This window comes from Lithobates pipiens, unplaced genomic scaffold (genome assembly GCF_037356315.1).
Source record: "Lithobates pipiens isolate NorthernLeopardFrog02 unplaced genomic scaffold, aLitPip1_a1.2 Scaffold_3, whole genome shotgun sequence".
Lineage (NCBI taxonomy): Eukaryota > Metazoa > Chordata > Amphibia > Anura > Ranidae > Lithobates > Lithobates pipiens.
In genome coordinates, this window is record NW_027507790.1 from 67,447,603 (window position 1) to 67,464,571 (window position 16,969).

The window sequence follows — 16,969 nt, forward strand, 5'->3', positions numbered from 1 at the left end:
CCCAGTCCAGTGCTCCTGAGAAAAAAAACCCTAACAGGATATTGCCACCTTCATGTTTTACTGTAGAAATGGTGTTATTTGGATGGTGAGCTGTTGGATTTTCACCAGACATATGGTTTGGTGTTGAGGCCAAATAGATCAAATTTAGGCTCATCTGACCATCTTAACCCCCCTGACGGTATTCCCGAGTCTGGCTCGGGGTGGAATTTTCATACCAAAAGCGGTATCCCCGAGCCAGACTCGGGACTGCATCGCTGGATCCAGGAGGATGTTTACTCACCTTCTCCCTCGGATCCAGCGTTGTCTCCCCGCTGTACGAGCGAGCCGTGTCTCGCTGAATGCATCACATCGCCGATCTCCGTGCCCTGCGAGCATTGCGACGCATGGGGACGGAGATCGGCTCCAAATTCAAAAAGTGAAACAAACAGTAAACATACAGTATAATGTAATCTTACAGATTACATTGCTGTATGTAAATATTTCACATCCCCGTTGTCCCTAGTGGTCTGCCCAGTGTCCTGCATGCAGTTTTATGTAATAAAAACTGTTCTTTATGCCTGGAAACTGGAGATTGTCCATAGCAACCAAAACTGTCCTTTTACATCAAAAAGGTTTTAGACTAGCTAGAAAACAGCGATAATAAATTAGAATCACTCGCAGAATTGAGAGATAGCGATTTGTGGGGAGATCCGTCATCAAATACTGAAAAGTAATGACAGTGATAATTCTGCAACTGAGCAAATTTCAGTGTTTTTGATTTGATTACATTATTGAATAATTTTTATTATTGTTATATTATTATTTGGTACAATTATTTATAATTATTTATTATATTATAATTTATGATTTCATTTTTCAAACTTTATTATACCCGGGATGTCTGCTAGACTCTGGTTTGGACAAATTTAAGTGAGTTATTCCTAAGAATTGCAGGACTACAATATAAAACGCCAAATTTTCATGCAAAATAATGGTACCGCTTTTAGCACCTAAAATCCGAAATAATCGTACCGCCAGGGAGGTTAAGTACACCTTGAAGATTTTGAGGCCACATGGAAAAGGGTGTTATGGTTAGATACGACTAAAAATGAATCGAATAAGCAATAATTTTTTACTGCATGAAAACTACAAGAGCTAATCACATGGTACAGATAGGCTGTGATAGGCCCTGTCTGTATCATGTGATGACTGTGACCAATCACAGAGCTCAATGCAATAGTACACAATGAAAGGCATGTGACAATGCCTTTCATTGTGTATAATGGTCATGTGATCTGCTGTGATTGGCCTAAGTGGTCACATGGTACCGCCAACGGACACGATGCAATAGATGGTCAGAGATGATAGACGGGAACCAGCAATAGAAGACAGGAATTCCTCCTTTCTTAAAAAGGAACTGGAGGAAGGTGACACAGAAGTATAGAGGTCGACCGATATGGGTTTTTCTCTGGCCGATGCCGATATTTAGAAATCATGGCGGCCGATAGCCGATATATGATGCCGATTTTTTTTGCGCCGATATGTTAGGCCGATTTTATTTTATTTATTTATTTTTTTCCTTTTTTTTTTTTTTTTTTTTTTTTAATCCCCCTTGATCTAACACACCTTTCCCACTGGGGTGCTTTTCAGGCGCTTTTGGGCTAAAAATAGCGCCTGTAAAGTGCCTGCAAAATGGATCCCCTGCAGTCTGTGTGAAAGACAGAGTGCTTTCACACTGATGCGATGCGCCGGCAGGATCTTAAAAAAAAGTCCTGCAAGCAGCACATTTGGAGTGGTGTATAACACTCCTCCACCACTCCTGCCCATTGATATGAATGGGCACCACTGCCGAAGCGCATGCAATGCGATTTGGCAGCAGTGCTTCATGGGCGCATTTAACCTCTTCCTTGGCCGCTAGCTGGGTTATATGTGCCCCACTAGCAGCCAAATAGCACCGCTAAAATGATGGTAAAGAGCCGCTAAAACTTGCGTTTTACCATCGCCTCCCCGCTCCAGTGTGAAAGCAGTCTTCATAAGTGATACAGAAAATTTCTGACATTTAAACATTTATTAAACAAAACAAACCTCCTATCAGTTTACTTGTATGTATGATTTAGATAAAAAAAAACAACCTATATATTAAATAAAAACAGGTAGTCAAAACTTTTGGACGAAAAAAAAAATGGGCTAACTTTACTGTTTTTATTTTATTTTTATTTTTTAAATAGTGTATTTTTTTCCCCAAAAAATGCATTTGAAAGACCTCTGTGCAAATGCCGTGTGACATAAAATATTGCAACAACCGCTATTTTATTCCCTAGGATCTCTGCTAAAAAAATATATATAATTTTTGGGGGGTCCAAGTGATTTTCTTGCAGAAAATACAGGATTTTTACTTGTAAGCAACAAGTGTCAGAAAAGATTTAGTCTTTAAATGGTTAAACTGAGAACTTCTACACACTGAGATTACTTCATTCATTCAGAAGTGTAAACATTGTATCATTTAGTTCTTTTCTTGGCAGCCTGCCCAGAGAGGAGGAAAGGGTTTCTATGGCAACTTACACTGACTTCTATTACAGAAGTCATTTCAAAGTCCCTATCGGCTTTTTACCAGCACAATCGGCCGATGCCGATTAATTAAAAAACGGCAAATTTCGGCCGATATATCGGTCGACCTCTACAGAAGTAGCAAGATATACTGACCCTAGGAGATACAGTGCATCCAGAAAGTATTGGTTTTTTTTTTCCACATTTTATGTTACAGCCTCAATTTATTATTTTACTCAATATTTTACAAAAAATACCCCAAAATGACAACATGAAAGACATTTGTGTGAAATCTTTGCAAATTTATTAAAAATAACAAAAAATAGTTTGTTGAAGCACCTTTGCCACGAATTACAGCCTCAAGTCTTTGAGTATTATGCTACAAGCTTGGCACACCTATTTTTGGACAGTTTCTCCCATTCTTCTTTCAAGGACCTCTTAAGCTCCATCAGGTTGGATGAGAAGCGTCGGTGCACAGCCATTTTTAGATCTCTCCAGAGATGTTCAATTAGGTAAGCCTGAACTCTGGCTGGGCCACTCAAGGACATTCAGTGTTGTCCTGTAGCCACTCCTTTGTTATCTTGGCTGTGTGCTTAGGGTCCTTGTCCTGTTGGAAGACCTTCGCCTCAGTCTGACGTCCAGAGGGCTCTTTAGCAGGTTTTCATCAAGGATGTCCCTGTACACTTCTGCATTCATCTTTCCCTTCATCCTGACTAGTCTCCCATTTCATGCCACCGAAAATCTTCCCCACAGCATAATGCTGCCACCACAATGCTTCACTGTAGGAATGGCATTAGCCAGGCGATGAGTGGTACCTGGTTCTCTCCAGACATAATGCTTGCCATTCAGGTCAAACAGTTTAATCTGTGTTATTTGACCAGAGAATTTTGTTTCTCATGGTCTGAGAGTCCTTCGGGTGCCTTTTGGCAAACTCCAGGTGGGCTGTCATGTGCCTTTTACAGAGGAGTGGCTTCTGTCTGGCCACTCTACCATAGTGGCCTGGTTGGTGGAGTGCTGCAGAGACAGAAACACACTGGAGCTCTGTCAAAGTGACCATTGGGGTTCTTGGGCACCTCCCTGACTAAGCCCCCCCCCGATCGCTCAGTTTGGCCGATAAAATCATGTCTCGGAGGTCTACAGACAATCCTTTGGACTTCAAGGCTTGGCTTGTGCTATAGACAGGTGTGTACCTTTCCAAATCATGTCCAATCAACTGAATTTACCACAGTCTGACTGCAATCAAGTTGTAGATGCATCTCAAGGATGATCAGTGGAATCCAGATACACCTGAGCTCAATGTTGCGTGTCATGACAAAGGCTGTGAATACTTATGTATGTGATTTTTATTTAATACATTTGTAAAGATTTAAAACAAACTTCTTCCACGTTGTCATTATGGGGTATTTATTGTTTGTAGAATTTTTAAGGAAAATAATTCAATAAATCTAGGGATGCACCAAAATTCCTGCGGGCAAAAAAAAAAAAAAAACTTCCAAAAATGCACATTGCCAAAAGGAAAACATTGCTGATAATGGTGCCACCCATTGCGGGGGTGTCATCCTGGCACACCCCAGTCCTTCTCCTCCCTCCCAAAGAGCAGTGATCTGTGTGTCACGGAGCTGAATTGCACGGGCTGCAGTAACAATGTCCCGCCTAATGGGCCAGACAGCACACTGATACAATGGTGGGACACTGAATCAGTGTGGCGTGATCACAGGGGGCAGGACATTTTTAACGCGATACAGGCAATTCAAACATATTTTCATGACACCCAGATACCACCTCTCTGATCCGGGCACCGGCAGGCTGCATGACAGCCACTGCTGAGGCTGCATCCACAAACACTGGCAGGCTGCATGCCGGGCCCTGGTGAGGCTGCATCCAGACACTGGCAGGCTGCATCCCGCGCATTGGTAAGGCTGCATCCACAGACACTGGCAGGCTGCATGCCGGGCACTGGAGAGGCTGCATGACGGGCACAGGCCAGGCTGCATCTGACAGGCACAGTCCAGGCTGCACTGATCTCTTGTATCATGTCTAAAGTCCCTGACCAACTGCTGTACTATGTCTGCAGTCTCTGACCATCTCCTGTACCGCATCTGCAGTCTCTGGCAATCTCCTGTATCACATCTGCAGTCTCTGGCCATCTCCTGTATCACATCTGCAGTCTCTGGCCATCTCCTGTGTCACGTCTGCAGTCCCTGGCCATCTCCTGTATCACATCTACAGTCTCTGGCCATCTCCTGTATCACGTCTGCAGTCTCTGGCCATCTACTGTATCATGTCTGCAGTTTCTGCCCATCCCCTGTATCATGTCTGCAGTCTCTGGCCATCTCCTGTATCAAGTCTACAATCTCTTGGCCATCTCCTGTATCAAGTCTACAATCTCATGGCCATCTCCTGTATCGCATCTGCAGTCTCTGGCCATCTTCTGCATCACGTCTGCAGTCTCTGGCCATCTCCTGTATCAGGTCTGCAGTCTCTGGCCATCTCCGGTATAATGTCTGCTAGAGGTGCACCGAATGGAAATTTTGCTAATACTATTAGCAGTGTATTTAAGTTTAAGTTTAGGTAAGGGATCGCAGACATGATACAAGAAATGGTTAGAGACAGAGGACATGATACTAGAGATGGTTAGAGACTGCAGACTGCATTTTTATTGAGCTTTTCTTGCACTAAAGGTGACAATAATGGCCAACAATAAATTCATATTAATATTCAATTTCAATTTGTGCGTCCCTAATTTAATCCATTTTGGAATAAGGCTGTAACATAACAAATATGTGGAAAAAGTAGAAGCACTGTGAACACTTTCCAGATGCACTGTACACTTTAAGGGGGCTACGCCCAGGTTCCTCCTTACCAGGTTTTTTCATTTCCTAGTTCCCTCTCCTCTGCAGTGATGAGACATGGCCCGCTGACACATATATAGGGACCCTAGCTGGGAACAGCAGTCCAAACAGAAATGGGTGCCAGCAGGGACTACCCTAGGGTACTCACATGTCCATGTCGCAGAATCCCCTAGGGGGTCCAATCTTCACCCATCACAGCGAGCAATGCTACAAAGTCATTCAGGTATTCATCTCCCCAGCTGGGGATTAACTGCCCCTGGACCTGGTTCATAAGGCAATACATTGCGCAGAGTCCAATGCCAACCACCAATGTTACAGGCCATTCATATGTGTCCAGGGCAGGGTCTGGGTACCATTCCCCTGAGCAAAAAAAAGCCACAGGAAAATGGATCTAGAAAAATGTAGTCTCCTAATTCTAGATGAAACTGTTGAGAAGATGGCTACGTTTTCATGCAGAGACTGCACAGGCACAACAACTGCAAAAAGACTCAAGCAAAAAATGGCAGCCTTGTTTAACAGGAAGTAGTTATGCCTAGGAGGGGATTTCCTGTTTTTTTTTGCCACTGTCCAATCACCTGAAGGGGCAGCATAACCATATCATAATGGAGATGAAGGTATCCTATGTCCTGGGATATACGATTAAGAAAATAACATGTATCTAAAAGCATCAACAATTAAATGCCTAGATAAATGCAAATAAATGTCTGAAAGAGTATGTACAGCTATCCCTTACCTGCTGTTTGTGGTCTAGATGCTGGTGGAACGGTTTTCTGGCGACCACGCCCAAACAGCTCAGTGTCAGTGGATGGTCTTGGTTGCTCAATGCTAGGCAAAGGTTTTAGTTCCTGGGTGCAAAAACATTCAACCAATGCTATTTTACATTATGTAGTAATAAGAAAAACATCAATAAATACAATCTTTCCCTTTCAAAATAACAATCACTAAACACTTATAAAAAAAAAATTCTCCTCACCTGTAGTGATTCCTAAGCTGTACAAGGTAAATATTCTATAGAAAATATGGCTGGTATGGTATATAGGACCTGAATAATTTATAATAGGAGATTCTTACTACCCACCATAAAGTCCTTTGCTTTTTTTGAACAATTATTTGGGTGACAGCAGACCAAATTTTGCCCAGGCTAAATCACATGATCGCCTTCAAAACTTTGCAGTGAAAACTGATAACATCTGAAATCATAACACTGATACAGTATAACTTCCACCTTATCACTCACTCAAATAAATACTTTTCTTTTTACTATTATTGTGTGTAATTTTTCATTACTATTACAGTAAATTCAGTCATAATTAAACAAACATGAACATGTTGGCAGCATTAAAAGTTAAAGCGGAACTTCTCCCAGGGAAAGTTCTGCTTATTTGCATCTCCCCCTCTAGCATTTGGCACTTTTTGGGAGAGAGGACGCAGGTATTTGGCTTTGACAGTTACTCGCTCTCACTTAGAGAGCTGATTACCTTTGGACTCCACTGCCAGCCAACACCATAACACAAAGTGTCCAGAAATCAGGCCCAGTCAGAGTTGCTTGCTTCCATGCCAACACCCTTCCAAAGCAGTGAAAGAAAGTATATGCCTCCAAACAATAGTGAGGAGAGGTGAGCTACCCTGTCAGAAGCCCAAGACTGAGGGGGTTATTTACTAAAAGCAACTTGAAATGTGCAATTAGAAAGTGCAGTCGCTGTAGATCTGAGGAGGACATGCAAGTAAAATAAAAAACAGCATTTTAACCTGTATATGATTGGATGATAAAATCAGCAGAGCTTCCCCTCATTTCAGATCTTCCCCTCAAATTTACAGCAACTGCAAAAACTGCAAATTTCAAGTGCATTTGCATTGCACTTGTAGTGCAAAATAGATTTGCCTTTCATAAATAACTCCCTGACACTGAAGTTGGATTTCTTGGTCCAAGGACAGGACAATTTCTACCATAGAGTATTCCTCTGCAGAGTCATGGTGTATAACAGAGTCTAATGAGAAGACCATCAAGCACAGGACTTTCATGTAATTTCACTGGGATGACTCGTGGCAGATACAGAGGCGCCAAAGTCCACAAAAACGTTACATGGGGAGGCAAAACTCTATCCCGCATAATAAATGTAACAGAGGCAGAATTTCTCCACCGATCAAATCCCCAGCACCAATACGATGTCCATCACTTTATCCTAGCTTGGACAGCTGCCATTCTTCACAAAGTTGTATGAAAACGAGTTGATTTCCACAGCTCCAGAGCTGGACTTTTGAGTTACCAGACTAGACAAAGGGAAAACTAGGCAAAGCTGTTTCTAGGATAAGTCCCGCATACTCTAGGTGAAAAGTCAGATCCAACATCAATATCTTCAGGATTTTCATTTACTTTCAATAATGGTTAACAGAATAAATCGAGGGGGAATCTCCCTAATGGGGGCAGACAGCAATAAAAACCTGTGGGTGTTCTAATCCCTCTCCACTATCCAAAACAACAAAAGTTTTTCCTTTAGTTGAACATTATATAATAGAATAAATGTTAAAATGTACCTACAGTAATTAACCGCTTAATGAACAAGCCTCTTTCTGAGATTTGTTGTTTACCAGTTGAAAATGTTTTTGTTTTATGAAAATTACTTAGAGCCCACAAACATACATTTTTTTTCTAGTACCCTAGAGAATAAAATAGGGATCTCGTTGCAATACTTTGTCACACCGTATTTGCGCAGCGGTCTTACAAGTGCACTTTGTTTGGAAAAAAATCTAATTTTATAGCAGCTTACCTGTAAAATCCTTTTCTTTGAAGTACATCATGGGACAGAGAGCCATAGTAGTTACTATGTGGGTTATAGGACATCTTCAGGTGATGGACACTGGCATGCCCTAAGACAAAAAGTGCACTCCCTATATAACCTCTCCCACTACTGGGAGTACCTCAGTTTTGTAGCAAAGCAATACAAGTGTATACCAAAGAAACGAGGGACCTCTGTGTCCCGTGATGTACTTCAAAGAAAAGGATTTTACAGGTAAGCTGTTATAAAAATAGTAATTTTCTTATCGTACATCACGGACACAGAGCCATAGTAGTTACTATGTGGGCTGTCCCATAGTAATGCCAACTGAAGGGAGGGAGACACAATAAAAGTAGGGCACCAAGAGACAAGAGGACTTATACTGCAGCCTGAAGTACTCTGTGTCCAAAGGCGATATCCTCATGACCTTTTACAGCTACTTGAAAGAATCTGGTAAATGTATGGACTGAAGACCAAGTTGCGGCCTTGCAGATCTGAGCCATGGAGGCTTGCTTGGTGATGCACTGCCCAAGAAGCACGAACAGCCCTGGTGGGGTGAGCTTTAATATGAAAAGGAGGAATTTTCCTTTTTTAAACCATAAGCTTGAACAATCACTTGTCCAAACAAATAAATTATACCCCTAATAGTGTACTGCAAAAATATTAGAAGATAATTTAAGTAGCACTCATAATACAAGTGTACAAAATGTGAAATGATCCAATCTATCATCCCGTGATGCAGTGATAAAAAGAACTAAAAGTCCATTGAACAGAATCTTGAAAATCGCAGAAGGGAATCGGTTTTCAACAAAATCCTTCAGACTTCCAACATACCAATGTGCTCGTAACACCTCGCCCAATAGAAACGCACTCACCGACTGATGTTGCCTCCCACTTTCATGTTTGGCAAAAAAGCAGTGTAGATACCCCTTGTGTCTATCTCTCGATCAGTTCAGGCAAGGCTCATCCATATATGAAAAGTGAAAATACAAAGCTTCACATAGTGTGATAACGTTTAAAAAAATATTCAACCACAAACATCACTTCCAATATATCAGCTCACACGTTGACTAAAAAATGCCAGCATCAATAAAAAAGGATCACAGCAAACTTTCACCAAACGAACCGGTGTTGCACTGCGGATATAGCGGTACCCAAAAACTTGCGTTATGAGCTCTCACCACTTCCCAGTCACTACTCCCGATAAACTAGAATCAGCCACGAGCACCGGCGTCCTTCTCTCAGTAACATTCGTCTCCGTGTGGCCACGCCTCCGACATGTTTCGTCATTCTGACTTCTTCCCAGGAAGACTTTTAGTTCTTTTTATCACTGCATCACAGGGTGATAGAGTGGATCATTTCACATTTTGTACACTTGTTGTATTATGAGCGCTACTTAAATTATCTTCTAATATTTTTGCAGTACACGATTAGGGGAATAATTTATTTGTTTGGACATTAGTTTCACAAAGGTAGCAGCTTTTTGTTTTTTTTATTTTTCATTTTCACTGATAGTTATATTCCTTGTATGGTTTTCATTAAGACCGTTCACTGTTAGGGATCACTGGTTATTGATTGGCACAGTGGGGGCAGTGCAGTTTTGGAGGGGGTACACATTGCCAGCTGATTTGAACAATCACTTGCTGAATCCATTTAGAAATAGTAGATTTCGACGCTGCCTGTCCTCTTTTAGGATCGTCTGGCAACACAAACAAAAACATCTGTTTTACGAATCTGAGCAGTCACTTGCAAATAGACCTTGACCGCTCTCACCACATCAGGACAATGTAGTGACCTCTCTTCCACAAAACGAGATTCTGGAAAAAATGAAGGCAGAACAATATTCTGGAAAAAATGAAGACCTGACACTACCTTCGGTAGCAATTTAGGATGAGGCCACAATACAACCTTATCCTTATGAATAATCAAATATGGCCATTTACATAAAAGAGCAGCCAACTCTGATACTCTTCTTGCAAAAGATATGGCAACCAAGAAAATTGCTGTTTTTGTAATGCCGACAGAACTAAATTTAAGGGTTCAGGGGTGGCCTAACTGGAGGATTAATCCATGTTACCCCTGAATAAAGTTACGAACCAGAGAATGAGAAGCAATTGGTCATTGAAAAAACACTGATAAAGCAGACACCTGGCCTTTGATAGCACTCAGGGCCAGCTTCAATTCTAATCCCATCTGTAGGAATTCAAGGATTCTACCTATGCCATATTTCCTGGGGTGCCGACCCCTGGATTCACACCAGGAGACATATGCCTTCCTGACTCTATAGTATATGACTCTGGAGGCCAGCTTCCTAGCATTAACCATTAACCAAAGAAGAAACTACTGAAGCTGACAGTCCACGGTCTTTCAGAATGTGGGTCTCAATAGCCAAACCATTAAAATAGAATTTTTGTACTCACCATAAAATCGTTTTCTCTGAAGTTCATTGATGGACACAGCTCCATTAATCTTGACCGTAGGGGTATTACGCCACCTTCAGGAGAGGACTGGGCAGAACATGTAATACATGTGAAAACAACAGAACTTTACAGTTCTGCCCAGGGGGACAGTCCCTCTGGTAATAACCCCTCAGCTTGCTTCCTACAGCTCAGTACGTCAACAAGCAGTATAACGTAAACCAATAGGAGAGGAGGTTGCTTTGTCAATCAATCAACTTCAGAGAAAAGGATTTTACGGCGAGTACAAAAATCCTGTTTTCTCTTTCGTTCACTGATGGACACAGCTCCAGTAATCTTGACCGTAGGGACGTCCCTAAGCAGTGTCATAACGAGGGGTGGGAACAGCAATAAAACTTCACCCACAACCAGTGGTGCTCCCTAACAGGGGAGCCACCATCTTAACTAACCGCATCAGAACTTGCGATCAACAAATGCAACAGTGCATTAATAATCAAAATTAACTGTCTATTAGAACAAAGAGTGCAGAATTGCAAAATTACACTGCCTCTTGCAAAACTTTGCGGCAAAGCAGGCATCAGAAGATGCGCTTACATCCACTTTGTAGAATTTGGTAAAACTGTGAACGGACGACAAAGTCGCCACCTTACACACTTGAACGACTGACGCTTGATGTCGGAAAGACCAAGAGGTTCCAATTGCCCTGGTGAAATGGGCCCTGACAAGAATGGGGGGCACCTGCCCCTTCAAGGAGTAGGCTTGGACCACAATATGTCTGATCCACGTGGAAATGGTGGCAGACGAGACCGCCATACCTTTTTTCGGACCAGCTACCGAAACTAACAGAGTCTGACTTCCGAAAAGGAGCCGTGGCAGACAAATATACCCTTAGAGCCCAGACCACGTCCAAGGAATGAAGGGCCACCTCTTTAGAATGTGTCGGTTTAGTACACAGAGATGCTAACACAATGTCTTCATTGATGTGAAAAGCCGAAACCACCTTCGGCAGAAAAGTTGGTTGCGGACGCAATATCACCTTATCCTTGTGGATAACCAGATAGGGCGACTTGCAAGACAAGACCGCCAGGTCCGAAACCCTCCTGACAGATGTGATGGCTACTAGGAAGACCACTTTCTGAGAAAGAGTCAGTAAGGGGAATTTCCCTAATGTTCTCAAACGGCGGTTTGTAAAGCGCCGATAGCACCAGATTCAGATCACCGGAGAGACATGCCAGACCCCTTGTATAAAAGTGCTCACTAGAGAGTGAGATGCCAGGGGTCGTTGGAAAAAAACAGCCAAGGCTGATATTTGTCCCTTAATGGTGCTTAAAGCCAATTTCTGGTCTACTCCTCGCTGTAGGAACAGCAGGATCCTGGAAACAGAATAGATTTGCGGACGCCACCCCATCTCCTCACACATGGAAATGCAAGCCTTCCAGGTACGATGATATATCTTCCAAGAAGAATTTCATACCCTCAACATAGTTGAAATCACTGAGTCAGACAGGCCCTGGTTCCTTAGCACCTGGCTCTCAACAGCCATGCCGTTAAAACCAGTGATGGTAAAGCAGGATGGAGAATCGGACCTTGACCCAGAAGGTCTTCTCGCATTGGTAGTCGCCAGGGAGCGTCCGCCACCAGGCATAATAGGTCGGCGTACCTGGATACAAATCTCAGCACCTTCCGATTGAGACGGGAGGCCAGATCAACGTCTGGTGTGCCCCACCGCAGGCACAGGTGCCTGAACACCTCCTGATGCAATGCCCATTCTCCTGGGTCCCGCATCTGGCAACTTAGATAGTCCGCCTGCCAGTTTTCTACTCCTGGGATGTAAATGGCCAACAGGCCCTGTATATGTAGCTCTACCCACCGAAGGATGTGAGCGACCTCCTATGCTGCAACCGAGTTGTTCCTCCCTGATGGTTGACATATGCCACCTCCTTGGCGTTGTCTGACTGGATCCTGATCGGACGCCCTCTTAGTCTCATCGACCATGTGGAGAGGCATAGCCTGATTGCTCGGAGCTCAAGCACATTGATCGGCAACTTGGATTCCTCCCACCGACCAAACTGGGTTGACTGTACTGCCAGTACTCCATCCCATCCGGTCAGGCTGGCGTCCGTCATGATCACTGTCCAGTGTAGAGGTAGGAACGACTTCCCGGACCGAAGTGGGAGCCAACAGAGTAGGGAGTCCCTGACTGACTGGCTCACCCGAAACTGCCGATCCAGGGATAACGAAGATGCTCCTTCTGCAAGACTCTGGTGTAAAACTGTCCGTACGGTACCGCCTTGAAGAAGGCCACCATGAGGCCCAGGACTCGCATGCAGAAGCTCAGCAATGACCACCTGCAGTTCATCAACAGTTTCACCGCAGCTCTGAGAGTTTGCAGTTTGTCAGAAGGGATAAAAACTCTCGCTTCCACGGATTCCAGCAGTAAGCCCAGGTACTCCAGGCGCTGGTATAAGCACCGACTTGCAGTTCAACAGCCACCCAAATTCCTGCAGGGGTTTGCATGGTGATCGCCACATCCTCCTTTAATTCTGGGGAGGAAGCTGCTCTCAGGAGGAGATCGTCTAGGTAACCTACGATTGCGATCCCGCATTGTCACAACAATGCCAAAATTGGAGCCAATACCTTGGTAAAGACTCGGGGTGCTGAAGCCAAGCTAAAGGGGAGAGCCACAAACTGGTAGTGGGCTTCCCCTACTGCAAATCGCAGAAACCTCTGATGCCTGAGGCATATGGGTATGTGCAGGTAAGCATTCTGGATGTCCAAAGATGCCAGGGAGTCCTGATGGTCCCGCAGGGAGCCTAGGTCCTTCTCCTTCACTAGGCAGAAAAAACTAAGCTGCAGGAAGCAGGCTGAGGGGTTATTACCAGAGGGACCGCCCCCTGGGCGGAACTGTAAAGTTCTGTTACTTTCACATGTATTACATGTTCTGCCTAGTCCTCTCCTGAAGGTGGCGTAATAACCCTACGGTCAAGATTACTGGAGCTGTATCCGTCAACGAACGAAAGAGAAATTTAGCGTTTGTAAGGTAGGATAGAATACCGGACTTTACGAGAGAAGGTCTGGAAACAGTGCTAGGGTCCAAGGGTCTCCTACCGCCATCTTTATGATCTTGGCAAAACAAGATCTCCTGGGCCACAAGAATCGCCTCCTTCCCTTCTTGCTTGATCCTGTGAAGAAGTCGAGGAAACATAACAGGAGGGAACGCATAGATCAGTGAAAACTGATCCCATGGAAAAACCAAGGCATCTGTTCTGTATGCCAACGGATCCCTTATCCTTGATACAAAGTTGTCGATCTTGTTGAACCTGGACGCAAATAGAGCCACGTCCGGAACTCCCCATCTTTGACATATTGACAGAAAGATGCTGCTGTGGCACTGTCAGATTGGATCCTGACAGGACAATTCCATAGTCTAAGCGCCCAAGCCTCTAGGGCCAAGCGTATTGCCCGACTCTCTAGAATATTGATGGGCAAGGTCCTCTCTGATTTGGACCATTTCCCTTGGACAGGCGCTTCTTCCAGGACTGTTCCATAGCCAAGAAGGCTGGCATCTGTTAGCACCTTCCAGGTGACTGGTAGAAAGTATTTTCCTTTTTGAAGATATCTGGATATCAACCAATATTGAGGCTCTGGCACACATCAGGGGATAAACGCATTGGGAAGTGCAGAGCTTGAACCTTCTTGTTCCAAGTTGACAGAATACTGTTTTGCAGCAATCTTGAATGAAACTGTGCATAAGGAACGGCCTCGAAAGAAGCCACCATCTTTCCCAATAACTTCATGCAAAGTCGAATAGAAGGACTCTTTGTTTTGACCAACTGAATCAGTTATTTATGGTTCTTTATACTTTATGGAACCGATCTTTTCCTGGGGCAAAAACACCTTCTTCTGAACTGTATCTATGATCAGCCCCAAGTACTGCAATCTCCTTAATGGCTTTAAGGATTTCTCTAGGTTGAGAATCCAACCTAGGTATGCTAGGTAGCTGAATGCAGTGACCAAACTTTGGTTTAAGCAGGTTACCGACCGATCTATCAAGAGTAGATCGTCTAAGTATGCTAGTATCGTTATACCTTGAGCCCTTAACCTGGCTAAAGGAGGAGCCAGGACCTTTGTAAACACTTACGGTGCAGTAGCTAGACCAAAAGGCAGAGCTACAAACTGAAAATGAAGCGTAGAAATTTCCAGTGAGCAGGGAAACCTGGATAAGCATCCTTGATGTCAACTGGCACCAAAAAAAATCCCCCTTCTAGGATGGAGACTACTGATCGGATTGACTCAATACGAAAGGAATGGATATTCAAAAACTGGTTTAGATCTTTGAGATCTAAAATGGGTCTGAGATCCCCGTTTGGTTTTGGAACCATGAAAAGGTTTGAATAAAACCCTAATCCTTGCTCTTCCAAGGGGATCAACCGATATCAGTATTTGAGACAAGAGATGATCCAAAGCTAGAAAGAGACTTCTTTTTCACTGGATCTCTGGGAACGTTTGATCTGAGAAAATGAGGAGACAGGAATTCTCAGAACTCTAGTTTGTAACCTACAGAAATTGAGGTAGCCACCTATCTCATTTGTCGACATTGTTCCTGCCAGACCCTTGAAAACTGTAGAAGGCTTCCCCCCACTCGAGCGAGTGGGAGCGCCTTTAATAGGGACGTTTTAGTATTTTGTTTTGTGGGTTTCCTCCCCCAGGTCCTCTTTTGGCCCTGGGACTGACCCTTAGGTTTACCTCTTGAACCTTACGGTGGAGGCCGTCGTGACTGCCTGGAGGCTGATGCCCCTGGCACTGGAGAAGAAGCACTTTAAAAGCAAAATGCTTAAACTTCTTAACCGGTAAAAGGGAACTTTTCCCATTAGAAATTCTTTGGATATAATTATCCAGATCCTCTTCAAATAACTGTTCACCATGAAATGGGAAACTGGCTAAGAGCTTTTTGCATGGCGCTTCGGCTGACCAATTTTTCAACCATAGGATTCTGTGCACATGTACCAGCCCTAGCATGAGCCGTGAGGCCTGGAGAATAGAATCTTTCATAGTGTCTACTGTAAAACACAACGTTTTGATATACCGGCCAAATTCTAGGCCTGCTGATCAGCAATAAGTTTGAGTACCTCTATAAACTGGTACTTTAACCACTTTCAGACCGGACCATTTTGCTGGTCAATGACCAGAGGTCTTTTTACAATTTGGCACTGCGCTGCTTTAACTGGTAATTGCGCGGTCATGCAATGTTGTACCCAAACAAAATTTGCGTCCTTTTTTTCCCACAAATAGAGCTTTCTTTTAAAGGTATTTGACTGACTCTGCGATTTTTATTTTTTGCGATATAAACGTAAAAAGACCGCAAATTTTGAAAAAAAAATGATATTTTCTACTTTTTGTTATTAGAAAAATCCAATAAACTCAATTTTAGTCATACATTTAGGCCAAAATGTATTCAGCCACATGTCTTTGGTAAAAAAAAAAGTCAATAACTGTATATTTATTGGTTTGCGCAAAAGTTGTCACATCTACAAACTAAGGTACGTTTTCTGGAATTTACGCAGCTTTTAGTTTATGACTGCCTATCTCATTTCTTGAGGTGCTAAAATGGCAGGGCAGTACAAAACCCCCCCAAATGACCCCATTTTGGAAAGTAGACACCCTAAGGAAATTGATAAGAGGCATGTTGAGCCCATTGAATATTTTATTTTTTGCCTCAAGCGATTGAATAATGACAAAAAAATAATAATTATTATTTTTTTTTTACACAAAGATGTCACTAAATGATATATTGCTCACACATGCCATGGTTATATGTGGAATTGTACCCCAAAATACATTCTGCTGCTTCTCCTGAGTACGGGGATACCACATGTGGTCGACTTTTTGGAAGCCTAGCCGCGTACGGGGCCCCGAAAACCAAGCACCGCCTTCAGGATTTCTAAGGGCATACATTTGTAATTTCACTCCTCACTACCTATCACAGTTTTGAAGGCCATAAAATGCCAAGATGGCACAAAACACCCACAAATGACCCCATTTTAGAAAGTAGACACCCCAAGCTATTTGCTGAGAGGCATGTTGAGTCCATGGAATATTTTATATTTTGCCAGAAGTTGCGGGAAAATTACAAACTTTTATTTATTTTCTTTTTCTTTTCACAAAGTTGTCACTAAATGATATATTGCTCACACATGCTATGGGCATATGTAAAAGGACACCCCAAAATAAATTTTGCTGCTTCTCCTGAGTACGGGGATACCACATATGTGGGACTTTTTGGGAGCCTAGCCGCGTACGGGGCCCCGAAAACCAAGCACCGCCTTCAGGCTTTCTAAGGGCGTAAATTTTTGACTTCACTCCTCACTACCTATTACAGTTTTGAAGGCCATAAAAT

General features: G+C 43.2%; 1 protein-coding gene across 2 annotated transcripts in view; it reads right to left on the minus strand.

Annotated features, from left to right (window-relative positions):
• PIWIL1 (piwi like RNA-mediated gene silencing 1) overlaps nucleotides 1-16,969 on the minus strand; it is a 510,395-nt gene that overhangs the window by 452,722 nt on the left and 40,704 nt on the right. For both annotated transcript variants that reach the window (XM_077461809.1, XM_077461808.1), the window contains exon 3: nucleotides 6,112-6,223. In XM_077461809.1, coding sequence (XP_077317935.1) covers nucleotides 6,112-6,223 — 112 coding nt within the window. The remainder of the gene's footprint in view (nucleotides 1-6,111; nucleotides 6,224-16,969) is intronic.